This window comes from Melospiza melodia, chromosome Z (genome assembly GCF_035770615.1).
Source record: "Melospiza melodia melodia isolate bMelMel2 chromosome Z, bMelMel2.pri, whole genome shotgun sequence".
Lineage (NCBI taxonomy): Eukaryota > Metazoa > Chordata > Aves > Passeriformes > Passerellidae > Melospiza > Melospiza melodia.
This window is the reverse complement of record NC_086226.1, coordinates 8,668,032-8,695,968: the sequence shown is the minus strand read 5'-3', so window position 1 is coordinate 8,695,968 and position 27,937 is coordinate 8,668,032. Positions and strand designations below refer to the sequence as shown.

General features: G+C 50.4%; 1 protein-coding gene across 5 annotated transcripts in view; it reads right to left on the bottom strand.

Moving 5' to 3' along the window:
* Nucleotides 1-27,937, bottom strand: part of CNTFR (ciliary neurotrophic factor receptor) — a 202,286-nt gene that overhangs the window by 58,477 nt on the left and 115,872 nt on the right. For all 5 annotated transcript variants that reach the window (XM_063180400.1, XM_063180402.1, XM_063180403.1 and 2 more), the window contains one exon: nucleotides 25,338-25,419. In XM_063180400.1, the coding sequence (XP_063036470.1) occupies nucleotides 25,338-25,419 (82 nt within the window). The remainder of the gene's footprint in view (nucleotides 1-25,337; nucleotides 25,420-27,937) is intronic.

The following is a 27,937-nucleotide window of genomic DNA, read 5'->3' as shown; positions in this document are numbered from 1 at the left end:
AGGCCACATCCTGATCCCATCTGCAAGGCTGGCTCTGGAGGAATGTCTGGCAGGTCTCAGCCATCCTGCAGATGGTCTGTCAGGACACCTGCTTCTGACAGGAATAGCACACCTTTGGGGATGTTATCCCTAAAGGAAACACCAAAAGGGAAAGGGGGTGCTAAGGACAAGGAAAAACTGGTTTGTTGTGAGTAAGTTGCTGGTGGGATGCCCCAGTACAATTTCTGACACAAGCCAAGGATGGAAAACCTTTGGGAAACTATGCTGACCAGAAAAATATGTTTCAAGGGTCCTAAAAAAGCTGGGAGAATGTACTGACAGGCAGAAAGAGTGGAGAACAACTAAGATGAAGCATCTGTGTGAGGAGGGATAGCTGGAACAGGACTAGATACATAGACAGATAGGCAGAAGTGGAAGAAGACAGTGGATGGATGAATGTGTGTAACCACAGACAGATGAACAGCAGGCTGGATGGGCACAGATGGAATGGGGAAAAGAAGGCATGGAAGGACAGTGAGTGTGAGTGGTGTTGGGTGGATGGCTGGCTACTTGAATGGCTCTGGATGTGGATGGATGGTTGGATGATGAATGGATGGACAGGCAGATGATTAGGCACAAGTGTGGACAGACAAACACAGATACCAGAGTTTCAGTAAGAATTCAAGCACCTTACTCAAGTTCTCTAATTTCTTCGAGTGATAAGGTAAAGAGGTTTTGTCTTCCCATTTCCTGTTGGCTCACAGGACAATTGACTATCCTGTCCTTACACTTGGAATTCTGCTTATCAGAGACACTGGAGCTCTGACACCCACCACTGCACCACCCACCAGCCTTGCACAGAGAAAGGCTCAGTGCAGTGATGGATCCACAGACCTGCCACCCTTGCCTGGCTCCTACCTGCCTGGTGCTTATTTCCAGAGAAGGATTGAGATGGGGGAAAGCTCTGGGATGCTCAGCTCTGCCTCTCAGACTGAGGTTGAGAGCTTGTCTGTAGCTAGTGGCTGAAGGACTAAGTTGGGAAGGAAAAAAGTCACCTTGAGTTATTTCCTTAAACACAGTACAAACACACTGGCATTCATCCAGAAGGGCTGAGGGAGCCATTCCTGGAAGACAGGTCTTTGAAAGCAATGCTCCTTTCCAAGGCAATGATTTAAGGTTCCTGATGAAGGAGAAACCCAAAGCACAGCTTCAGAGGAGGCATTTCTTCCAGCAGCGTTTGCTGAGGATCCTACTGGGCAGACACAAGTTCTCATATCCTCCCTTGTCCCATGCCAGGTGTGGGAGTTGGGTGGGACAGTGACATCAGATGTGTGGCAGCCTCTTTGGGAAGGGGCACCATGGGGACAGCTCCCCTGGAATGCTGGAGAAGCCTGCAGCTCTGCTGTAGGATGGGGCTGTGACCAAAGCTCTGCTGGGATCCTGAACTTTCTGCAGGCTAGGAGAGAACCCAGAGCTCCACAGCTCCCTTGAACAGGGAGGGAAGGGAGGTTTGTCCACACTCCTGGTCACTGTGTCACTCACTGGTAACCCATGGGGTCAGTGACCACAATGGTGCCTGTCCTGCAGGGCCAGCCCTTTTGGATGGACATCAGCTGGTGACAGGAGTGTCCTGGTGGAAGATTCTAGCTGGATGCGGAGGATAATTTATTCTCCTGGAGGGTAACACAGCACTGGGAAAGGTACCCACAGAGAGGGGGATTCTCATCCATGGAGTTTGTCAGTGCTCTGCTGACAAAGCCACGGCTGATCTGGTTTTCTGCTGAGGACAGAGCTTTTCCAAGTGGGGCACTGGACTAGACACTTCCAAAGATTCCTTCCCAGTAACAAGGACGTGATCACTGGCTAGAACTGACACATCAAAATGCTGCCCTGCTCTGTGCCTGCACCACCCTGCTTCTCCAAAGCATGCTGCCTTTGGGTCAAGTGATATCACAAGGCTGTGATGTCACCATAGAGGGGCTGCACCCCAACCACCAACATGCCTCAGCATCCAATCCCACCAAAGGCCACATCCCCTGCCAGGCACAGCACACCTGCCAGGCACAGCATGAAGTCCCACATCTAGAAAGGCGCCATGGTGATGCACAATGGGAGAAATTACAGCTTTACCCACATCTCTGCAAAATTGCAGTGGAGGGAAGATGGGAATAAACATCAGAGCTTCTAGCTGCGGCATAAACATACACATTCTAGTAATGAAGCTGGGGGAGCTTGGTGAAATGAGCTGTGAGCTGCTTTGCTGCACTAGCAACGATGAGTGGCAGCTTGATAGGTCCTGCAACTGCAACAGGGACCAACAGGACAGCAGACAGCAATCCAGCAGAGAGATGTGGAGGGAAAATGAGACAAAGCAGCCGAGACATGGGGCCCATGGTAAAATATTCTATGCTTCCCAAACCCATCCAGCTGGAAATCCAACAGAAACCTCATCCTCATTTTCCTCCTTCATGAAATCTTGACATACATAGAAACTGGAAGGGCAACAGCACAAGGAAATCCTGCAAAAAGGTGAGCACTGCCCTGGCATGCACTGTGCTAGGAACAAGCAGAACTCCTCTTGGCACCTTCCATCTCCACTCCTGTGCCTTTGCTCCAGCTGAGGCTCCCACCCAGCCAGCATGGGCAGCTGCCAGGCATGGCAGGAATGCTGCTGGGCACTGGCATGTGTGGAGCCACAGACTGGCACTGCGGGTCTGTGCCCACACGCCTGAGGGGTCACTGGAACAGCAAGCAGAGGAAGTGGAGAGGACAGTTTGCATTCCTGGCACCAGAGCTCACCACAGCCCTTTAATGGGGGTCTTTCAGCCAGGGCCTGTGGCAAGACAACATCCAGCAGGCACACACAGGGCCAAAACCACCCTCGCTGTCACAGCGATTTGCAGGCAGACCGGGACAAATATTCCCTCTGAGCCGAAATGCACTGCAGGCTTGTGGCTTGAGTAAGCACAGAATGAGAAAAAGAAAGGCATTGTAGCATTTCTGGGGAGAGGGAAGAGCACCCTGCAGGTTCCACAGCCCTTGGCTCTGCCCTTCTTTTGCAGATGGTGAAACCAGCACAGTGAGAAAGGCCAAGTGCCCACGTTCTCTGACAGGACATGGAGCACTTCTGCAGTGGGACAGAGCACTACATACATGTCCTTGGACAGAGGCCTTCACATCACCCCACTGGCCTTCACATGTCCCTCCCACAGCTGAGAAACCAGCCACAAATAATTGTCTCAGCAGCTAGTTCTCTGTCTGTGTACAGAATAAATTACACATTTAATATTTACACAGTGCCCAGACTATGCCAAGAGCTTTCCAAGCATATAAACCAGAAGGGTCTTTCATTCCTCAACTTCCCATGATAAATGAGACAATCAGCCCACGGAGGAGAGGAGCCCCAGAGGATGGAGAGGGCAAGGGGACAAAGAGGTGGCCTGACCAGCCTCTGTGGGAGGATGTTCCTAGCCTGCTCCAGCCATAGGACAGGGTAGTGGCACAATCCTATGGCCTCTCCCTTGCCCACTGGCCTGAGCAGCACCAGCTGTGTCCAAGGAATGCCAGTGGCTCCACTCCCCTGCGCAGTCTGACAGCCCCTGAAGCCTGCCCTTCTTGAGATGAAGCAGCCCCTGGCCACGGAGGGGATTTCCTGACCCCAGCTTCCCGAAGTACACCCCAGTCTTGATCTCACATCTATTCCCTGTGATGCCACTTGGACTTTGCAGAGATTTTCTCGCCAGCAGAAATCTTCTTTCAACTAGAAGAAATTTCATGCTTAAGGAGGCACTTCTTCCACAAGTGATTTAAAACTGGATATATCTTTGTAAGGAAACAAGCATAATTAAGTATCATCGATGTAGCCAAAGATATGGACTGCTCCAAGTTAATTTTGTCCATTAATGAAGAGTTGCAGAAAGCAGAGACCGCATTTGTTTGCTCTACTTTGGTAAATCCCTGGTGTCAGCAGCTTTGCTCTTGACAAGAAAAAATAATTAGAAAGAAACTTTAATTAAGAGATAACAGATGGGTGCTAAAGGACTTCTACTCAATCACACCACGATAGCCTGGAAGCAGACCTTGGTTTGCTTCAGGACTGTTGTGAAGGAGGGACTTGACCCCTCTGACATGCTTGGCTCAGGGCCGGATCCAGGGCAGGAAAACCTCTTCCCTCAGTCTGGATGTGACAACAAAACATCCTCCTGTGGGCGTTGGCAAAGCCCTGATGCTCCTGCAGAAGTTCTGCTCCAGCTCTGCACCAGCCTCTCCTTTTGCCTCTCTCTGAAGCTGCCCCCAAACCCAGCTGGGGATGTCTATGATGGGGTGACAAGGGCCTTCTTGACCCTTCTAGCTGCTCAGCTGCACAAGGCTGGTGCCTCTCCCATGAGCCTTAATGCTCTGAGGATGAGGGGACACTTTTACCATCAAATGTTCCATTGTCACAAACGATAGTCCAACCCACGGGTTCCCTCCCAGACTTGATGGTCCAGCAGTGGGGAGGTGTGATGCCTGCCCTGCCATGAGCTTGACATGCCCAGGCCGAGCTCCAGGTGACAGGAGCAGACAGGATGGCAGCACCATCAGGATGGCGTCACCTGCATCACTCATGCACAGCCAGGCTGTGCAGAGGCAGAGAGTCAGCACCCTCCTGGGGAGAAAACACAGTGCTAAATCCAGCAGGAAACCACAGAACAGAGACCCACTCCTGCAAGCAGATGACACACACTCTCAAGTGAGGGCCAAGCCCTTGCTGCAGCGCTGGCTCAGCCCATGGGATGCAGCAGCTCCCCATGTCTTTTGGGCTGCTGGCCAGTGGGGAGCCCTGGCTGGCAGAGACTGTAGGAGGATGAGGAATGGTGCCTTAGCAGACAAGTAACTCAAGTGTCATTTTTCTGCTTGTATCATATCATCAGACTGGCTGAATCAACAGCTTTGGTCTGGTCTGAGTGGGATCTCACCAGGGGAGAGGGTGTTCTCTCTGTGCCTAATTATGTCTGTGTCTTGTCCTGGTACTGCTGCCTTTTCATCACACCCATGTTGGGACAGAGCTTCTCTAGCAGCTCTCTAGACCTGCCAAATCACATCAGCCCAGAGCTGCACACTGGCAGTGCTCCTGGCTGCAGGCCAGAAGGGCTCTGTGTCAGAGGCAGCCTTGTTTTCCTGCACACCATCAAGCCCTGCTCTCGCTGGGAGTAGCAGGAGCTGTACAGTGATGTGGTGCCCCAAGCATAACTTAACCCTGGTCACAGGGGTCAAGCAAAACTGAGAACAGCAACCAAATCCATCCTGCCTCTCTAAGAGAGTGTCCTCAGCCATGCATGGGCAGGAGAGCACAAAGAAGCTCTCCTTTCCCATGGATTCAGGGTAGGAGTGAGCTCTGTCCGAGGGTGCTAAGGCTGGTGCGCACCCATCTGCAATTGTTGGTACCTCTATCCTGGATCACATTGTGTTGACACAGCTGGGACCAGGAGCAGATGCTGCTACTTCTGCTTCTCTGTCTCAGCAGCTCTACAGCAGAGAGGTCTTGATTCTTTTGGACTGGTGATCTTGGCTTTTTAGTTTTTTTCCACAGGAGGCTTTGGTCTTGCTTCCCAAGAGAGGACCTGAGTTCATGTGTTGACCCGTTTCCTATAAGGTCTTGATAAGGTCATCACTTGGATGTCTGTCCCAGCTCTGCTGGTCTCTGGGACTCTGAGTGCTCTCCTTGCTGCAACTGGCTGAGCTTCATCCCAAGGCAAGGCTGGATGGGACCTTGCCCACTTGGCCTCCTTGCGGAGTCAGCTTGAGATGATTCATCCTGAGGAAGTGCAGTTGCTTGGCAAAGCAGCAACTCCTCCAGTTCCCTGTACTTCATCAGGCTGCCCCAGCATGTGGGGAGGTACGGAGGGAAAGGTGCTGGAACACCAGAGGGAATGGCACTAAGGGGAACCAGCACACAGCAGGAAAATCCCACCAATATCCTCCAAGCTTGGCTCACTTGAGCCTTCAACCTTCGCTGCCAAATGACTGGTGCTAACACCATGGATGAATTACAGGCTTGTTTTTTGGTCCTGCTTTTTCATGCAGACAGGACAAATAACTCTAAGCCACAGAAGAGTGCTTAGATCAGGTTTTTCAATGCTGTTTAGGGGGAAATCAATACAATTCAGAATTAGGTGCCCAAATCAGGGCCGTAAACACAAGAAGAGCTCATTGTGGTCCAGCAACAACGTGAAGATGCCTGTATTTACTGAGGTTTGGGGAGGGGGAGGTGGGGGCAGAGCTGGATAGAGACACAGGGGTGCCTCACTCCCTGCTGACCTCAGCCTGCCTTTCCAGCCCTGTGCACAGTGCACACCTCCCCATCCCTGTTTGCCAATGCCCACACGCCCGCCCTCAAACAGCAGCCTAGCTCCACTCAAATACACCGGGGGCGACTGCTATTTGTGCACATAACAACCCAGCTCCCGTCTCACCCCACTCAGGGCTGCGGATTAGCATCAGGCATTGTGCAATGTTTTTTTATTAGCACAGAATTATGGAAGTCAGAGGCGTAAAAGACCTGTTGGGTCCCACTCAGTCCATCCTCCCTCTGCCAAGACAGTATTGGTCCCTGCAGCATATTTACTATTTCTCCAGTCTAATTTTACATACTGTACAATCTGTGCTGTGCCAAGTTACGATCCCTGTGTGAGAAGCAGAGCTCTCAATTTCCAGGCTCTTGGGTGTGTAAAATCACAACCGCGATGCTAAATTAACTTTTTTTCCCCTTGCATTTAATCATTTAATAGCTCTAAAATTCAGCCCCTCAGGCTCTTTCTGTCTGTCTGTTGGCTTGGGTTCTGCCTGCTGTAGGCCAGTGGCTTTCCCTTACAGATGTAATGCTCACGCCCCTGGGTGGATCGGCAGCAGCTGGGCTTGAAGCTGGGGTAACTACAACTTAACACATGAACTTCTGTGCCTGAGGATGGAAAAACTTCTCTGCTTTTTTAATCACAGGTACTCAGGGTTCATCCTCCTCATTATTGCTCAGCCTCACAATGAGGAGGCAAAGAGTGCACTGCACACAGGGACAGGACTCAAAAGCATCACTGAAGCTGGACTGAGAAATCCAAACAGGGGTGCAGCCTATAGCATCAAGACACGGGGGACAGGGCATTCCCTGGGGCTCCCAACAAAAGCACCACAACTTTTCTCTCCACCTGTACATCCACTGAAGGTTACACCACAGGGCTTGTTTCTTCCCAAAAGAGAGATTTCTTTCCCCTGCCCCAACACCAAGATTTTCTTTGTGCATGTGGCTACAGAATAGCAGGGGAACTGTGCCAGGGCAGCACAATGAAGAGAGTGAGAAGAACGGACACTGATAAAATGGGAACCATTTTCCCAAGTCTGGGGGTTTTTTTGACCCGGTCACCATCATTCCTCCAAGTAACACCTACATATCTGGAGTCAGGTGCTGTGTCAAAACAGTATTAAAAATAAGGCACTCATCTTCTCTCCCCTGTAGGGGCTGCATTAAGAACTAAGACAACGGTCAGGAATTGCGTTGGTAGTAACAAGATACTACATTCCCATTTGATGCCTTTCACTCTGAAGGATCCTCAAGCAAAGCCAAGCCTGGAAAGGATCACCTGCATGCTCTGAGCTGTGTGACAGCCAGCAGAGCTGCAGCCCACCCATCACACAGAGCATCTGCTGGGGGCAAAGATGGGCACATATCAGAGCCATGGCACGCTGGGAAGAGTAACTTACACCAGAGACACAAAATAAATTGCAGAGTATAGCTAATGGGCTAATGGAGCACTACAGACTACACAACAGGAGCCCAGGACAGAGCTCCTGGATCTTGAGCAGAGCTTGGAGACAGACTCCAGCTTGGGGTGAATCAGGCTGGAAAGTGTATCTGAACAATGGAGGACATGACTGCAGGATTGTGGTCCCCAAATGGTTTCTGAGCTCCTCTTGGGGGTTAGCATTATTCAGAAGCCCCATAAATCCACAGGCTATGTGAGTATTTACAAATTACTCTGCAGTCAGAGAACTATCGAAGGTGGCAGTGTCTTTTGGATTTGTCTCTGAGCGGGCAGGAGAGACAGGGTTTTCTGCACACTATGTGGAAGATCCCAGAAGCAAGAAGGAGATCCATGAGAGAGCAGGGGACTGAAGTGCCCAGTGCTTTGGGGCAGACAGAGCCTTTGCATGCCTTCCAGTGCAGATCACAGGACCTTGGAATGGGTTGGAAGGGGCCTCTGAAGATCATTAGCCCAACAGATGTGCACATATCACAGAATCATAGATTGGATACATCCCGTTTGCATCTATCTGCAAAGCACAGTGCAGAAGCTCAGAGGAGATCACACCAACTCAGGACAGAGAAGCTTAAGATGAGGCCAGTGAGCCAGGACCTTTCAGCAGGGCTGGTCTCATTCTCAGCAGCAGCACAGAGTGCTTTCAGAGGACTGAGCATGCAACTCCTTGCGCACTTGTTAACTGAGCCAGTTCCTGCCTGGCCCTGCTCCCTGGTTGGTGCCCTAAGCACTAATGTCCAGGACCCTTTCCAAAACCTGTGAAGAAAGTGCTCTTCATTAAGCAGCTGAGCATTTCCAAAGCAACTCACACTGGCTGGCTGGTGGCCTCATCATGCAGAACCCTCATGGCTTCATCATGCAGAGCCCCATAAACATGCTGCAATTTCTATTTGATTTTTGAAGCTTCTCTGCTTCTAGAAATACATTCTCCTTCTCCTCCCCCCTCTCCTCCTCTTTGACACAGCCTTTTCCTGACTGTCTGCCCACAACTGTTCCCTTTCCATACCACTTTTGTTGCTGTCCATCTGACTAAAGCAGAGAGCAGTGCTGCTTTTGGGAGCCCAGTCTGCCTTTCAGAGCATCTCCTAACCTGCAATTACTGATCCTGCCAGGTCAGAGAGTCTTCAGTTTGGCACAGGTTTTTTTATTGCCTTTGTTGGGGATAATAAGCAAATGTTAGTTCAGGAGCAGACATTCATTCTTGAACCAATTGTGCATTATTTCCTAAATTTCAGTGTTTAAAAGCTATAAGTGTTTTACTGCAAAACAACAGCTAAAAGGCCAATTATGTTTCATTGACTGAAATACAAGTAAGTGTGCCCTGTTCTCTGGAGAGCTCTTGGGTTTGAAGCAGAAGATTTTAGGGACGCATGTTTTCTGAAAGTAAGACTATTCAGAAGCTTGCCATATCCAGAGCCCCAGTCATCTGAAGGCAGCACTGAATTACAACTATTATTAGCACAAGAGATACTTGAAATCTGGAATTTCTGTAAAACGTTTTGAATTCAGGTTCTGAAGCATTTAAAGGACTTGAGAAAATATCTTTGGCTCCAAGTCAGCAAAGCACTTAGGCAAGGCCTTAACTTTGAGCATGTGTTTAAGTACCTTGCTGACTTGGGGCTTTTAACCCTGGTGAAAAGAAATCAAACAGGAAACAAAAGCCAAGGAAAAAAACTCTGGTGTACATAGAAATCTCCAGACAAGCCAAAATAATAGAGGAATCTCCTCTGGAAAGTAAGAAAACAAAAAAATAATAGTGACTTGCTTTAAAATTAAACACTGGAGGAAGCTTTCTGGAGGAGGGCAGAGAAAGACTCCCAGAACAAATGGAGTATTTCAATGTAGCCTAACACCAGCTTCACTCTCCTGCCTCTTCAGCATTCAGAAATTATTTATTGCTGAAAAAAAACATCCCAAACCAAACCCAAAACCTGCTTCCTCCTCCCATTTCCAGACGAAGTGCAATGGGAGAGAGAAAAATCTTGGCTTCGGCAGTGAAAAAAACATCTCTGAAATGAGTCGGCTGTGAGAGACTGTCTCCATCAGGAACAGGATAAGGGATGAGGGACTGAAGGGTAGTAATGAGGAGGAGGAAATTGCCCAGAGGCAGAAGCCTGCAAACAACCACATGCTCTGCCTGTGAGGGGGGACACCAGAAAGTCCTTAAGGAGAGAAAATCAGTGCAAATCTATGCACACACGCACGGAAAGCAGCTACAAGCAGCAAGCCGCGCTTCCCCCACCTCCAGCTTGAGGTTACCGAGAGAAAAACTGGAGCACAGCAATAAGAGCATCCCCTGCAGCCCACCCAGGACGAGCGGCTGCAGACAGCACCAGGAGCGGGAATGGGCCAGAGGAGATTCCCCCTGCTGCCCCAGGATCCCAGGCTTGCAGACCCTCCACAGCTCTGGCACGGCCAGGGCAGGCTCAGGGTGCTGCAAAGTTGAAAATGCTGCTCTGCCTCCACCAGGGCAACAGCCAACATTTACAAATAACCTCTGTTAAAGAGGAAAAAACCCCACCAAAACAGCCAAGTTCCTTCCTTCAGAAGGAAACCATAGATTTTCATGTGTTTTAGGGTTTTTTTTCAAAATTTCTATACTGAGTGGTACAAAAGGGTTTGCAAAACATTTGGTTTTTTAAGGGGGAAGGGGGTGTCAATTCAAAGTGAAAAACCGAACCATTTCTGAAAAACACCCAAAAAGACAAACTGCGGACAAAAGACAAACTTTCTTTCAACTACACTTCATCTCTTTTTTATCTCCCCTGACAGAGAAATACGATTTTGTAAAACATTTGGATGTTGATGGGACTTAACGTCCAACAGAAAACTGCTCCCCTGAGGATCCTCCCCATCAGTTTTGCCCAGCACAGATTGGCAGCCAGTGCTTTACTCCTGATGGAGATGCCCCTCATGGGAAGCACGGGATTCCAGCACAGGGGATGGAGGCAGCTCTTCCTCAGCACTCACACCATCACAGTGCCTGCAGCCCCCTGGGGATGGCCACCCTGTCATCCACTGGTTGGTGCTGGCACCCAGCAAGATACAGCTCCTGCCACAAGCATCTGACAACTGAGTGAGACAAATGAGGAGAACACCATTCTCCCTGTCTTACACACGGAGAAGAAGTCCCCAAAGCAGATAAAATGACTGGCCCAGGAGAGATGTTGTCATCAGAGCTAGGCTCTGGTTTTCCTCCTTCCCTGTGATCCTACAACACCTGGTACATTGACACCAGGGTTTGGTCAGGCTGTCCTGATCCTGCTGAAATACAAAACCACAAAGCGCTGAATTAACTTCAGCTGGTGCCTTTTTATCCACCTGTGACCCCTGTATGGCCCTTGGGATGCCAGCACTCGGGCACTGCAGGGATGCAGACTGTGGGGCTGTGAAACGGCTGCTGCTCTGCACACCAGTGACTCCCTGTGAGGCACCAAAGCAAAAACCTTCCATAAATACTGGTTACACTAAAAAACTCCTCGGGGCTAAGCAAGTTAAGAAAAATGGTGCAAACTCACTGGAGGAAGGAAAACACAATTAAATCACCCAACAGCCCGTACCCACTAATCCCTTCTGCTACCAGGCTTGACTCGAAGGTCTCTGCCTGCTGACATGCACTTCCCACCCCTCACCCAGCCCTGGCACTGCTTTTCCAGAACCCTGGCAAGGCGTCTGTGCACACATGTTATGTGAAAGGAAGACCCCCACAGTCCCAGCTGGCAGCACACAGTCCCAGCCCAGCACACTGTGGGGCTATGGGCTGTGCAGGGACAAGCCTGGGTGTTGGGGAAGATGAAACAGGAAAACCTTATAAATATGATTGTCTGGCAAAAGATTTTGAGAATATAGAAACTATAAGCGAGATTGAAATGAAAGCAAGCTTTGAGATCCCTTAGTTACTGAACAACTGGAAAACAATGGTGTGGCTGGCTGAAGGCAATCCCCTTTTGATGAAACAACACCCTCTGCTTGCAGACAGGTCCAAGGGTCAGAGCAGACCCTGCCAGCTTGGCAGAAGTGGTCCAAAGAGGAATTTTTAGGGTTTAAAATGTAACACAGTATGGTGATGTTATGATTCCTATAGGCTGTATGGAAATGCTATAGGATTTGTATATTGTACTCGATTAGTTAGTGAGAATTAGAATATTCAACACAGAAGGAGTTGTAATGGGAACCTCGCTCTCTTGCCCTTTTATGCTCTTACATTTTTTACTCCATTATGCTTTTACCCTCTTACTCTCTCACCTTCTCATCCTCTCTACCCCTCTCTTCTCTCAGTCCTGCTCCGAGCTGTGGCTGGCAGCTCCCAGCAGGGCCCTGCACCCAGGCCCTTTGTAACAAACCACAAGCTCCAGACCTGGCTGCAGGGATCCCTCATCTTCGTCTGTCCCGACCATCCCACCCCCTGACGCTCCAACACCTGGGAGCTGCTGCTGCCCCATGCCACAGCACAAATTAAAGGCACTGAATGTTTTCAGGAGGGTTCAATATTCACCAGGCTGGGAGACACCTCTGCAACACCAGGTAAGAGCAATAAAGGAGCTGTGAGTGCTCATGGCGGCTCTCGCTGTGAGGTTCTTCATTCTGGAGCTGTGATTTAGGGCAGGATGAAGAATGTGGAGGGATTAAATCTGTCTACCTAAATCCTGAAGTATTCCTTCTGGGTTTGCATCCCAAAGTCCTTCTCATAGATCAATAGAAGGATGCTCAGGCCCACCTCTCTGGAGCTGCCAAGAATAAAATTGCAAAAATATGGGGAAAGAAATGCATCATGGATACAAAAGCCCACAGACTTAGAGAGCTCAGTGCAATAGTGCAATTTCTGGATTTGCCCAGATTACAGAGTGAGTGGGTTCAATGGCATAGAAGCAGGGGCTGTCCACGGGGTATCTTGTTCAGATGGGGCAGGAACTCCCACTTTAAAGTTACTGACCCAGCCCTGCAACCTGCTCCAAATTTCCTGTCAAATAAGGCACATCCCCCTTCTTAAACAGCACTTCTTAGTAGCCCAGGGGTGAACTGATCCTGCTGCCATGCAAAAGACATGAACAGCACCTTTCACAAGGCTGAGTCAAGCTAAGGCAATGTCAATCACCAGAAAACAAACAAAGAAACAAATAACTAAATAAGCATTTTTTAAAATAAAAAAACAAGACATTTTAAAAACTCCTACCCTGCACAGACATATAGACAGATGTTTTCTCGAAAATGACAGCTTCCAAAGTCCTGTGTTGCTACTCTTCCCCCTGGGATTTTCCTTTCTGTCTACCATGCTGCCAATGTAGCAGCTAGGTAACTTTTGAAGAGCACCAACCAGCAGCGTGGAAATAGCTGCAGTGATTATATTGCAACACTTCACTGCTTCCCTGAGCTGCAGCTCCCTCCTCCACTGTTGGAAATATAATCAATGCTAATTAATTAAGGGCCAGAGCCTGCCAACCACAGTCACACCAACTTCAGCGATGCTCCCTGAATATTCAGGGCTCACACTCCATAAAAGCGAGGATCAGCCTCCAGCAACTTGGGTTGAAAACAACAGAAACTCTGTTTGCAAACCAGGAGGGATGGACAGGCACGTCTGTGTCAGAGCTGAGAGCTGGAGGAGTCCTCTGAGCTGGGGCAGACCCTGGTGAGCTGCAGCTGTAAATCAGCAGTGAGGCATCCTGCAGGCATCCCTAAAGGCTCTCTGCCAACAGCAACCATGGAGCTGGCACAGCTTTTACACCCAGCAAGGCTGAGAGGAGGGTGCTTGTCTGGGGCCAGAGACAGAGCACAAGCACCCTCCAAAACCAAGGAGGAGCAAAGCCCTTTGCCTTAGTGCCCAAAGTGATGTAGAGAGAGGAAGGCAAGGGCTAGGTGTTAATGGACAAAGATGGGAAGGCTTCTTGAGAGCAGAGGAGAGAGGGCAGAGTCCCAGGAGAATGAATGGACTTCAGTGGAGCACCACTGGGAGCAGTACTGGAGCTCACTAGAAAGTGAGCCTGTGGCTGTGGTTCCTAACCCTGCCAAAAGGGCTTCTGTGATGCTCTGAGAGTGAGGAGGCACCAGTGGGGAATCCCAGCTCCTGATCTGCCCCTCCACTATGCCACACTGAGGAAAGACACAAGACTCTGCTTTCCACCACAAAGGTAAAATTACTTTTCAAGCCAGCTGAGCACAGGAACTTGTGCCATGAATATGAGCACCAGGCTCCTGCCTTGCTGCATCCTATGGAATGCTACATGCCCTCCCCAACAACAGGAGCTCCAGTAAGGCTCAACAGCCTCCCACCACACCTCAGCAACATCACAGGATTGTCATCACTTTGCACCCAGCCTCTCCAGTTGTCCTGGCAGCTGGCACAGGTTGTGGCAGGTCTCCAGGCTCACAGTTGTCGCCAGTCATGGAGGCTTCCCATGGGAAATTGCAGGAGAGGACCAGACAGACAGGCCTTGGCTTCTGGATTTAACACACTCTCGCTCCCATGTGCCTCAGTTTCTCCCTTGCACAGCACCCAGTCAGCTGGAGCTACCACACCACAGCTCAGACAAGCCATGAACTCAGAGGAGTCCAACCTGCCAGGGCTCGTGGTTTGGCTGGAGTCAGAGGCTCTCTGTGACTCATCCTGCACAGTCTCAAGTTCATGGCTGTGGATGAGAATCCCTTTGAGACCACTCCAGGCTCAATTTACACTTCCTCTAGGAGAGGATTTGTGCATAAACAATGCAGATGATGAGCAGAACTCAACCACCTGGTTGGAGAAGATCCTCACTTGGATGCATGGATGGATGGATGGATGGATGGATGGATGGATGGATGGATGGATGGATGGATGGATGGATGGATGGATGGATGGATGGATGGATGGATGTGGGGCTGATGAGGCTAAGCTCCCAGCAGTGGAGCCCTGTGTGTACGCTCTGCACCACCCCAGTCTTCAGCTGGTGATGCTGTTGTGAGTTTGCCTTCCTGCCACTCATATGCAAGGATGAGACCCTGATCCCTCTTTGGAGCTCTGTTATATCATGAGGGATGCTTATCAACTTCCTTGCTTTTATTTCAGTTTGGATGCTGGAGGCACTGGGTGGCAGAGACCAGCTAGCATGGAGTGGACTTTTCTCCAGAGAACAGAAGTGCCCTTTGGAGGAGCAGGGCATCCATTCCCCACCACCCCTCTGTTATTCAGCAGCACACCCAAGGCCTGGACATCAGAAATGCATGCACTCGTGGGCACACCTCAAAACACCTCAGCAAATCCAGCAGGAATCAGGCAAGATGGGCCACACGCTGCAACCCTGCTTGTGCATCCCAGTTAATCCCTCAGTGTGATGGCGCCAGCTCTCCTCTGTCCACAAAGCACAGAGGTCTTGGCTGGCAGAAATCCCACAGGCTCCCCGCCTTGCAGGTCAATGTTTTCTAGCATCAGCTCTGTAGACCTCTGGCTGTTTTGCAAAGCTCCAGAATGGATAACTAAGAAGAGCCTGGCTACTGGCAAATGACTTAAATCTGCTTAACACAGGTGTGCTCTGGGGGAAGTGCTGCAGGCTTTGCAAAACAAAAAAGCTAGGAAGGCCAAGTGTGTGGAACCTGGCATGAAAGGCACTACCTTTCTGTCAACTGCTGCACCCTGAGGTGAGGTTTTGCCCCATCCATGGGGAATTCTGAACTGAGAAGTGGATGTGTCTTGCCAGGGACGCTCCCTGCACACAGGTGCACACAACTGTGTACGGAGAATATTCTATCTCCTTCCTCTTGTCTCTTCAGTAGAGACCAAGGCTGTTTTATCCCCGTGCTGTGAATCACACCCACAAATCCCTTTCCTCAGCACCAGCCTCCCCAGTGTTGGTCTAATCAAGGGAAGGCAGTGCAATGAGGCTCCAGACTGCTTGGCTTCAATTAGCACCTGCTAACAGCTGAGCCTGCATAGCAGTGTTTTCCAGCAAATTGTACACCAAGAGATCAATGGTTCATACAGGACTAATACTGCTGTAACCCCTCCTGCCTCCATCACTGTCAATTGCCTTGTGGTTTCACTTCACTTCTCCACCTGATGGGCCTTCCAGGAGCAACCATTACAAGGTGACACACATCGCTTTTCCCCTCTGTAACGAGCCTGCCATCGCCCCTCCTCAATCCCTCTTCTCTTTCTCCTTTTAATATGCCACAATTATATTGGCTTCTCTGCATGGATCCACCCCATTTAGTGCTGCCCAAGGCCACTTATCCTGAAAGACACTCTTTTCATCTACAGCACAGACTGCACATCTTGCAAGTTGTTCTGTATACTTTTTACATTCCAGCATCTCCAGGCCTGATTAGGAATCTGGTATTTCCCTTTCCACAGAAGGACAGTGTCTGCTCAGAGAGATTAACCCCGCCAAGAACTCTGATAACAGAGGTTTGTGGATATTGTGTCCCAGGATTTGCACTCCTGAATATGCTTTATGGTATCTTTGCTCTGTTCCCACCCCAGAAAATCCTGAGGAAGCAGAAATGATGATGTTTGTGCTCAATGTCTTGCTGTGCCTGCATTCCCATTATCCAGGGCTTTGCTTGCTCCCAGATGTGTCACAGGTGGGCTGAAGATAGCAGCAAGTGATTCCATGCCCAACACTACAAATGGATGTGCAGGACCTGAATGTCTCAGCCTTTCCTGACTTTTTGGTCCTGGGTTCTGCCATACACAGCTACTGTGACGTGTCCTGGGGAGGATTGGTAGCACCCACTGCTGAGGTTGTGAGCTCCTAAAAGTGGTGCCCAGAGCTGCTGGGGCCACATTTTGCTCTTTGAGCTTGGCTGGAAAATGGCTTTGCAGTCTCAGAGCATCCAGACACTGGAAAGTCTTCAAATTGGATAAATAATGAGCGTTACATTCAGTCCAAGTTCTGTTGGACACATGGGCTGGTGGGAGCAGGCTGCTCTGGAAATATGAGATATTTGGTTCACTGGGATGGCCACATGTGACTTACGAGGTGAGACCTTCTCAGCTTTTGGAAGCTAATTGAAGCCAAATCCCTGAAGCACTGAAGGTTTCCACTCCACCTGTCACAGTTTTATGCGATCTTCCATTTCTGCAAGCCTTTTGAGATTGTAAGGAAAGGATTAGGATTGCTTTCCCCCTCACCAAAAGGACCTCAGTGCTCGACAGGACACAGCTCTTCTTCAGCAGTCAGTGCTCACATAAAGAACAAGGTCCATGGCTATTCCCTCTCTGCTGGACTAAACCTCAGCATCCTAAGGGCTGAAAATCTGTGTAAATGAGACTTTGGCTTCTGTCAGCCTTGGGGGGCTCCCAGCTACTGTGGCAATGCGTCCATTTACCACTACTGTCAGCAGAGGAAGCCATGCTCCTGCTCCATGCAGCAGGACAATGCCATGCCAAGAGGAAATCCAAACCTTTCCTCACAGCCTCTCCCCAGCAAGCAGGCCTTGCTCAGCACTGGGTTTCAACAAGGATTTATTGGCAAGGACTCTCTGGCGTATGCAGGTGATCCACAAATTTAGTGCTGCCTTCTCTGCACAGCCACAGCCAGGCAGGTCCTGCCCCAGCCCCTGTGTTAGCAGAATTCTTCCGCTTGAACCTTCTCCAGAAGTCTGGGTGCTGGACTACAAATCCCATTCCTCCTCCTCTGTTGTCTGTTGATGTGTAATGAAGCCTAAGAAACTACTGAGACGTGTTTTTCCTTAACACTGGCAGAACTAATGAGTCCTGGCAGACTGTGATCCTCCCAGCAGTTTCTTCTTCTCACCACAGACATGATCTACTTTCACAGGTTTTGTGGGATCACAGGCTTGTACATAGCCTGGATAGATCCACCCTCCAAAGCTGTGTTTTCTTTTTTATTTTATGTCTTTGATTCTTTTGCAGATTTGTGATCTGCTTCAATACACAGGACCTATTTTTGGGAAGAGTTCCCTTTTTTGCTAGCATCACAGATATTGCCAGCTAGGTTTCCTTCCAAGCTCTTGGATGGCTCACGTGGGACAGATCTCCACTTTACTCCAGAACTTCATCAGCTCCATTTCAAACAACTACTTCCATTTCCAGAAAGTGGCAAATTCAGTTCCAGTGACTCCAGAGTTGTACATGGAAAGCAGGCAGCTTCTTCGCAATGTCCACAAACTTTGGTAAATTGCAAAAAGAAAGACTTCAAAGCCCTGAACCATCAAGCTGTGTTTCCTCTCACCTGCCAGTCCCTCTACTCCTGTCCCTCCCTTCTCTCCCTCACTCGCACTTCTAGAACATCTCACCTCCTGCATCCGACAGCACTTAGCACAACGGGATATCAATCTTATTGCTGACCTGTGGTTATTTTTCACTCACAGGTAAGAGCTGTGAGCTCTCCAATCCCTGTCTGACAGGCACGAGCACTGTGTCCCAGCAGGACAGGCCACGCTGTGCTGCACACCAGCGACTCTCTGCAGCACAAAATTAACAGGCAATCTGTGGAAATGAACCCTCTTGATTTCCCAGCTCCAAGGAGAGAGGAGCAAGCCTGGGATGTGCTCCTGACAGGGCTATCCTGCATTGCTGGCTGGACCCCTGTGGGATGCTCGGCTCTGGAACCTGTGGAGTGATGAGGCAGTGGGCAAGAAAGCACAGGCACTAAAAATAGGCTGTTTGTGGTGGGGCTGACCACAATTATTAGCAAGCCTCTGCTCTGGCTGACCACAAGGTCAGCTGCCTAGAGCTTGGCCGTAATTCACTCTGTGTCTGGGCAGGAAATCTACTTGAGCTCAGGGGGATGTCCAGTAATAGAAAAAGTTGTTCCAGGACCTTGGGCTATTTTTGCTGTTTTCTTTTATTTTGCAGGCAGAGAACCTTTCAGAAGATGCATCTTGTGCTGGAAAAAAAAAAAAGAAAAATAAAAGCCAGGTGCTCATGAACAGAGAGAGGGGTAGAAATGGAAAGGGGAGGATGCAGATGTTTGTGCCTGTTTGGGTCCAGGATACTTCTTCTTCTTCTGATCTTCACCTTGGAAGATCAGAGCAACAAAGGTGACTTAAACACCCTAACAATGTGCAACAGAGTCCAACAGGTTGCAGCAGGGCTGTCCCTGCAGGTGGGGTTGCTGTCTCTTCTGCTTCCCTGCAGCTGTGGGCTGGCAGGGAAGATGGGGAGGCAGTGGGAAAACCATCATAGTAATGAATGCTCAAGGGTGGAGATGATGGACCTTCCTTGGAAAGGCATTAGCTTGAATTACAGCCAGGTTGTACCTCTGGCCAGCACGGGATGAGCCAGCAGATTGTCCCCCAGCAGATGCAGTAATCCCACTGGGAAAATGCTGGATCCCAGCGGATGGCCACGAGCCTGGGCTAGCTCAGCTGTGAGCAGCAATGAGCAAGAAGAGGCAGAGAGCAGGTGCCTGCCCTTGAACGGCAGCCTTCAGAATGATTTAAGCAGGCTCTGCTGAATGGGGCTGCAGTGTGGAGTGAGGCTGGTATTTTCAGCCAGCTGGATAATGAGAGCATCCAGAGTTATAACAGGAAGGATTAAAAAATGTAATTGCTAATGGGGAATTAATTGTTAATGGGGAATCATCATTGCAGGAGGGTGTTCCCAGTGCGGTCCCGCCGGGAAATGTTCTTGGCCAATTGCTAATCACTCGTCTTATCAATTATCTTGAAGGCAACATAAAACTGTTGCTGGCAAAGTTTGCCAGTGACACAAGGGCTGATGTATATAACGGGAGGGATGAGTCCATCACACACAGAGTCCAGAGCAGTTAATATACGAGCCTTCCCTCGGCATGAGCATGTGCTTTATGCAGCCAAACACAAGTCCATTCATCTCCAGTGGAGGAATGTAGGTCAGACTGGCAGAATGCAGGACGGTGTCCTGGGGAGGACAACACTGATAAGGCTTTGTCCGGAGCCACTTGGAGATAAAGTGGCAGTGCTGAGAGCAAAACTTGGCCAGAGGCAGAAGGAGGAGGTGTCATGGGAGGTAGGAAGGTGCTATTTAATGAGAATACAGAGCTTTTTCCTGAAGTGGCCCCAGCCTGAGCCTGGAAGAAGGCACCACTTCCAGCCTCCCAGCCAGCCACTCTGCACACACCGTCAGTCCCTTTGACCTCGCCTGCCCCAGCAACTGCCTGTGCCCTGGCAATTACAAAAAATTCCAGATCACTCTGTTGCACACGCAACTCACCCTGGGGAATGGGTGCACAAACAAACAACACATGACAGATGTTTGTCATGTCACTTAATGCATGACTGAAGGACACTGTGACAGTGCCGGGAGGGGAGGAGAGGAGAAAGGAGAGAGGAGAGGAGAGGAGAGGAGAGGAGAGGAGAGGAGAGGAGAGGAGAGGAGAGGAGAGGAGAGGAGAGGAGAGGAGAGGAGAGGAGAGGAGAGGAGAGGAGAGGAGAGGAGAGGAGAGGAGAGGAGAGGAGAGGAGAGGAGAGGAGAGGAGAGGAGAGGAGAGGAGAGGAGAGGAGAGGAGAGGAGAGGAGAGGAGAGGAGAGGAGAGGAGAGGAGAGGAGAGGAGAGGAGAGGAGAGGAGAGGAGAGGAGATACTTCAAATATACTTATGAATGTATATTTGTAGATAGCACTCCTGCAGAGCCATCTTAGGATGCATGCACAAGGCTACCCCATCACACCTCTTGAATCCAGTCACCTCAACTCAACTGCATTTGCACAGCAACCAAAGCCTACACAGATGTCTACAAACAAAACACACAGCCTGGTGTGAATGTACAAACCATCTCCTACACAGCAAATCCAGAGAACACCTCCAAATCCAAAGTGTCTGGTTTAAGCATGCCAGGCAGATGGCACTCCCTGCCATGGGCTCACTTACGTGGAGGAAGCAGAGTGCAGAAAGAGCTGGTCACACCCCTGTCAGCCAAAAAATGCAACACAGACAAGGCTGGGCAATTCTAGAAGGGGAAAGAGATTTTCCTATCTACAGCTGGTTTCTCTTTGAAAAGCCAATTTGCCTGGCTTTGCTGTGCATTTTGAAGGCTATTTACCGGTCCAGGCTTTGTCATTGCAGCAGCATTTCTAACAAGGTATGTGCAAACTGGAGCCCCCGGGAGGCTTTGCAGCAGAACCCACTGCAAAAGATTAGTCAGGGCTTAAGAGAGCAAGAAAAAAGGGAGAGTAATGAAACAAAATCTCTCTTTTTCTTGGCTGAGGAATGATGGGGGCTAATTGCTTGTAGCTGGTGAGGAAGAGAGGAGATGGGAGCTTCTTCACCCATCAATAAATTAACCCCAGCATGTGGCATCTGAAGTGCATTCATTTCCAGAGCCTTTTATCTCTTTGTCTCCTCTCCTGGGTGAAAACATAATTATTGTTTAAACATGAGTTAATTCAGCAAGGTGAGGATCAATAAAGCCGAATTACTCCTCTTTTAAAAGCAAAGAAATCTCAATCTGGGACAGATGTGGACATAACTCTGGCAGGGCTGATGGATGGGGAAGACACCTTGGTCACAGCAGAGCTCCCTCTTTCCAGGACTGCCTTAGACATTGGGTGTAATAAGTAAGTCCAGCAGCAGGCAGCCAGAGCACTCAGTACAAAAAGCTGAAATCACCCATGCAAGTACACTTTGTAGCCTGACATGTGGAGAGGCATCTCCGCCACGTACACACTTCCCACATAAGAGCTTGGGTTAAACCCCAAAGCTTGTGCAGTGACCTCTGCCAGACCTTTGAAGGAACCCAGACCCTGCTAGGGAGGAGGCCACTGCACTGCAGGGACCCCCACCAGCGCTGCTGTCACAGAGTGGAGGCCTTGGACAACCAAAGGTGCGAGTGTCACAGCAGACAGCAATCGCATCCGCGCTCTGCTCAGCTTCCCCCAGCACCTTCCTCCATTCTGAAATAAATTGGCAGCAGCCACTGCCTGGAGAACGAAACACAGGAAGGAAAACTGAGCTATCCACAATAATGGGAAGTTGATTAGAGGGCTAGAATACCTCTTCTATGAGGAAAGGCTGAAATATTTGGTGGTCTTCAGCCTGGAGAAGAGAAGGCTTTGGGATGAATGTCCAGTACATACAGGGGCTACAAGAGACCTGAGGAGGGGCTTCTCACAGGGACATGCAGTGACAGGAGAAGGGGCAATGGCTTTAAACTGAAAAAGAGTAGGTTTAGATTAGATATCAGGAATAAATCCTTCACTGTGAAGATGATGAGGCACTGGTGAAGGCTGCCCAGAGAAGCTGTGGATGTCCCATCCCTGAAAGTGTTCATGGCCAGACTGGATGGGGCTTTATGCAAACTGTTCTAGTGAAGCTGTTGCTGTCCATGGCTCTGGGATTGGAGCTTGGTGATCTTTAGGTCCCTTCCAACCTAAACCATTCTGTGATTCCTTACAGAGGGCCCAAGGCTCTCCCCTTCTCTCCAGGTTTTCAGCCTGTTCTGCCTGCTCTGTGCTCTCCCATTCTTCCTGCAGCTCCTATCCATCTGTCACAGACATATTTTATAAAAAATCCTTTTGCCAGGATCTTTTCTCCTGAGAAGCTGAGAAGCTTCAGCTTCTCCATGTTTTGCTGCTTTGGAATGCAATCTGGAGAACTGTCTACCCAGCATGTGAAATTGTTTTTACTTGATGACCAATGACAGCCACCTGTGTTGAGGCTGTGAGCAGTCACAGGATTTTATTATCATTCCTTTTCATTCCTTGCTAGCCTTCTGATGAAATCCTTTCTTGTATTCTTTTAGTATAGTTGTAATATATAATTTTCTTTTAATATAATACATATCATAATATAATAAATCAGCCTTCTCAAACAATGAGTCAAGATTCATGTCTCTTCCCTCGTTCTGGGACCCCTGTGAACACCATCACATCCATCCCTCCATGCCAGCTGGATCTGTGCAGATGGGGACAGCCTGTGGCTGTCCAGGGCAATGCCCATCTCTGCAGGCAGGTTGGCCCAATCTGGCAGCCCCATCTAAAGCTGATCATTCATGTACTGGGGATGACAGTCCTGCACACCCTCTTCCATTGCCCCTCTGCCTTTCCCTGCAGCAGGACAGCCCAAACCCACTGCTAGAGCCAGAACATTAGATGCTCTGAGCATGCCCCTGGAGCTGCCCTGCTGGATGTCTCTCATCTCCCACCACCCAGTGCCCATCCCCTGGGCAGTTCAGTCCCCAGCTGTGTGATGCACATGAAACCTGAGCAGCCTGCCAGGGATTCGAAGCAAGGGAGCTCTGTCACCCCAAAGGCCACAGAAAGCCCAAACCCACTGACCTCTGAGCCCCTCCACTCCCTTCCCAACACGGGGGATCATCCCAGGCTTCTGCATCCCAGACAGATGCTCTGCCAGCTCCAAGGAGAAGGACTAAAGGCGAGCAGCAGAGGGGTTAACACATGAACAGCCTCACCTTCACCAAGCCTGACGCTGCTTTTATTAAGTCATGCGGCACTTTGCAGGACGCTCCAGTAATCACCGTGGTGCATACAGAGCCAGGAGAGGGTGGCCAGGCTCCCTCCGCCGTGCTCACGCTCACTTAACAGCTTGTCACATCCTCCTCACTCAAGTATTCAGTGCTAATGCATCTCTTAGAGTGCTTCATGAGCTATTAAAGTCGAACGTGCCTCAAGTGCATGATAAATGGACTCTGTGCCAGCATCTCCCCACAGCTCCACCGGATCCCTGCCACCAGTGGGATTAACCCATCCTCCCGCCCCATTCCTGCTGTGCATTTCCAGCCCCATTCCTGCTGTGCACTTCCAGCCCCAGTGCCCGGCTGGTGGGGGATGAGCTCTGGGCTCAGCAGGTGAGGAGAGGCTGCAGCAGGGCAGGGGATGAGCTCTGGCTGGGGGACACGGGGCACAAGCTTTGGGTCTCTGGTGTTGACCTGCCTGTGTGCAGCCTCTCCAAGCTGGGAATGGTGGGGTGGGAGGGAGATCTGGTTAGGGTTAGGGTTAGGGTTAGGGTTAGGGTTAGGTTAGCTCCAAAGCTCCTGCTCAGAGCAAATCTTGGAATTTCAGAGAGGTGCCCGGGACGGACAGATTGAGGGCAGTCCTGAAGGTGTTCTGCTGTCTCATAAGTAATTTTTTGACCTGTACACTTTTTTGTCGCCCAGTGAAGCTGCTACAGATGGGAAGAGCCCTGCCACACTTCTCACACTCCATTCAGGCAGTTGTTCATGCATACAGGCCTCAGCAGCTTCAGTTTTGAGCTGCTGCCCCAAAAATCTCCCTCCCAGACACAGGCAGGCAAGGGAAACAGGAGGGACACGAGGACATGGGAGGCTATGCTGCTGAACCCCTCAATCCTGCTGTATCACAGAGCAGAAGGTGACAGTCACTGCAGCTCTGCACCAGCTGTCAGCGGCAAAATGTGTGGTCCTGCTCACTGGTGAGCAGCAGCATTTGTTCTCCTCTAGACAACACAATTCAAGTGTGTGCGACCCTGAAGTACCTGGCACTTCTGTGTTTTGTGCACCCCCCTGTGCAACAGGCCTGGGTTACTATTCAAAGCATCCAAAGGATGCTCTGCTGTCCTATTGCCAGGTCCTTTAAAGCTCCCCAGGCAGTGATCCTGCAAGCACAGCAGGAGAGAGCAGATTTGCTTCTCTGCAGGAAACATCACAGCACCACCACATACAGCGCCCAAGTGCTTTAGGCAGGCACCCTGGGAAGGGGTTGGGAACCTTCCTGGACTACCAGCCAGCAAGATCCTTCCATGTCCAGAGAGTGGCTGTCCCCATGCAATGAGTATGTGCTGCCAAACCCTGGTGTTTTGTGTCCAACTTGGAAGCTTGTGGCAATGTAAACCCACCCAGCTGGATTTAAGGCAGCTCAGTGGGCACTAGATTCCTCAATTTCACAGAGCCCAAGGATGCATAGATGTCTTTACTGGAGTTAATGAGCAAAATTCCACTCCAAGATCTTCTAAAAGCTACTACAGACAGGCTGCCAGGAAAAGCAGGGAATTTTGGAGATTCCCAATTTTTTCCTATTTTTGCAGAACTGGACCCTACACCAAGACCAGCCATCTCTCATAATCTTCCTGCTCCTGCCTAGACCCAGGATTATGTGGGGCTCCTCTGGCTCCCAGTGCCACCAGAGACTCTAAAGGGTGATCCCTCTAAAGCCACCACTAAAATAAGCCCTGAATCCTCTGCCAACCTGGAGAGATGTGAGCTAGTGGTGGGCACAGATATATGGTGGCAGTGGGGATTAAGTCACTCCAAGGAGGTGAGAGGAAGATGAAGCATCATCCATCATTTTCATGGGTCCAGGTGTCATGGAGCTGTCAGGGGTGATCGGAGTTTGGAGCTGTCAGGCTGGTGCTTCCTCCCAACTCCTCATCCCTTCATGGGCAGGCTGCATGGGCCAGTGTCCACAAAAGAGTGGGCAAAGAGGTCCAAAGCAGTAGGGACACAGAGAGCTGTGGGCAGAGCAAGGGGCATCAGCAGAGGGAGATGCAGGATGCCCAAACCCCACAGTGATGGGGTGGAGAGGACACTTGTCATGGAGAGAAGTGATAACATGCACAGCAATAATATCAGGCACACCTGGAGGGTGCACCCAGATTCCCCCAGGAGAGAGGGGCTGAAGGAGCAGGATTCCCGTTTTTGAGGACCCCCAGGGCCTGGGAGGGGGCGTGAAGGACTCACCCAGCTGGCTGTGCCTCTGGGCGTATACCACCACCACGACGGCGAGCACCACGCAGCACGCTGACGGCACAGGGTTAGCCATCTGTGGAAGCAAACACAGGCAGGAGCAGTCAGGGCTTGCCCCCAGGGCTGAGAGACTCCAGCGATGGGACTGCAAGGAGATGACTGTAAAACCAGCTCCATGGCAGCCAAGGGAAAATTCACTGCAAAATGAGGCATTTTGCTGGGGCACTTCATCACTCCATAGCCTGTGGCACTTTCCGTGGGAGGTGCCTGGAGGTGATGACATGCCTTGCACAAATGCTCCATCTTCCCTGTCTCATTTTCAACATTTTCCTCAGGAAAGCCAGCCCCTGGTGGGGCTCTCCTTGGCAGATGCAGCATCATCCCAGGAGCCAACGCTACCTGCAAATGGGTTGCAGAGGGGTTTTGAGGAGATGGGAGCACACCCAGGTAGTTCACAGTTGACACTGAAGGATATGCAAGATCTCAGCAAAGGCCTCAGCCTCAGCCACCTGCCATCAATATCTTCATGGGCCACAGTTGTCCCCCACTTCTATGGGCTAGGAGAGGGGCAGAGGCTACTCTGTCCTGGTGAGCTGTGCCTTGTTTCAGGGGATGCTGTGGTGCAGGGAGGTATGGAGGGGGTGACAGCTAAGAATGCAGGTGATGAAGACATCCTGCCTGCACCAAAAAGCCTCTCCAGGAGTAGACAAATGGCAGCAATAACTACAAGGACACCCTGCACGGCCCTGCCAGGCTGGAGATGCCCAAGCTCTCATTTTCTTGCAGCCAGGGCTGGTAGAGGAGACCAGGGCCAGGAGGGAGCTGCTGGGGACAGCCACTGGGATGCTGGCCCACCCACCAGGAAGTAAATTGCACTATGCATGAAAAGCAAATTGCACCGTCAAAACCATTTAAGCCTCTCTAATCTCCAGTGCCGTATCAGTAACGTGCACAGGATTGCCTTTTAATCTAGAACATGAGTATGGGCTCATTAGCCAGATGGCATCCATTTAAACCTAAATAAAGGGGGAGCTCCATTGGTGAGAGAAAAAAAAACCCAGCAAAACATATTCCATTACCCAACAGGACTGCTGCAGGAGCCCAGATGGCCTCGGGCTCACAGGGAGCCTTGGCAGGGCTGGAGGGAAGGCAAGAGCAGCTGGGTGGGATTGCATGAGCACATTTTGGGGTGCAGCTGGACCAGCCTGATCTCAAATGTCTCTTAGGGGCGGGGATGCTCGGGCAGACAGTGGGTCTGAAGAGGATGAGCCTGGAGATGGGCAGAGAAGGGATCCATGTCCTTTAATCTTTCAGTGCTGGGTTTGGGCTCCAAGGGCTGGCAGCAAGAGCCATTCCCAGTGTGCTGGTGCTGCAGAGCATGGACAGGCAAGCCCCAGACCCTGCTGACAGCCCTCACAGGTCACCTTGAGCAAATCACTCTAACTGCCTTCCCCGTGCCTCAGTTTGCCCATCTGTAAAACAGAGATAATGAAGGTGACCTTCCTCTGAGAGCTCTGGGCGAGGAGCACCGAGTGCTAATTACAATCTCCTTATCACTCACTCTTCTTCTTCCCCCCTGCTTGTCTCATGCCTGCCCTCCACTGCCTTTTCCATGTGTCCCCTCTGTGCCCCCAGCATGGCTCCTTGACTGTGACTCCACCTGTGCTCCAGCTGCCATCACAAGAGGCACCTCAGGCAGTGGGTGACAGCTGGAACCCGAGGCAGGTGGCAATGCCTCATCTTGGGGTACTGCTGGCATGTGGGACCCTGAGCAGCTGGAAAACCACTTGCAACCCAGGAGCCAACTCTCCCTATTTACACTCGAATTTACTTTCCACCGAATATTCCCTTTCTGCAGCCCTGGGAGCTGATGGGTGGCACCAGGACTTGCAGCAGGCAAGGAACCAGGGGCCATAGCCTACCTTCACCACAGCCCAGGTATCTCCAGCTAGTGCAGCCACCCCATTTCTGGGGACAATGACAGGAGGTGGGACTGGACCCCCAGCAACCAGACTGCTCTTTGGAAAGTGTGAGATCTCCTTGATGCGGTCTTTAGCTTGGCTCAGTGCAAATATCATCACCAGCATCATATTCTACCTCCTGGCCCTGCCAGGGAGCAAAACCACCTGCTGCCCACCCCCTGCTGCTCCTCCCTTGTCTCATCAGCTCTTAAAATAATTACTGCTGCTCCTGCCCATGTGCCTAGGCCAGCATCAAAACAGAGTTATGCAGCAGGGAATGGTTCCTGTCCCAGAGCATTGATGGTCTCAGGGGATACAGGTGGAGTAAGAGAGAGCAGAGGGACCCAGGTAAGATCCCAGAGGACTCTGTGGCATGGCCAGGACACAGACAGAGGCTTACAGTGACAGCACAGAGAATTCACCACTTGGCTGCTCTCACCCTGGAAACCTCATTTCTTCTCAGAGATTAGCCCTGTGACCAGGGAGGAGAGAAGCTATTTTAGGACAAAAATCTAGCCAGAAAACCAACTTCTTCTCACTTGGATTGCAATTTTCCATGCAGTATTTGCTTAGTTTGACTGTTTTGTCCAAAGCCATGTGGATTTTTTTTTTCCCCAAACACATAACAAAGCC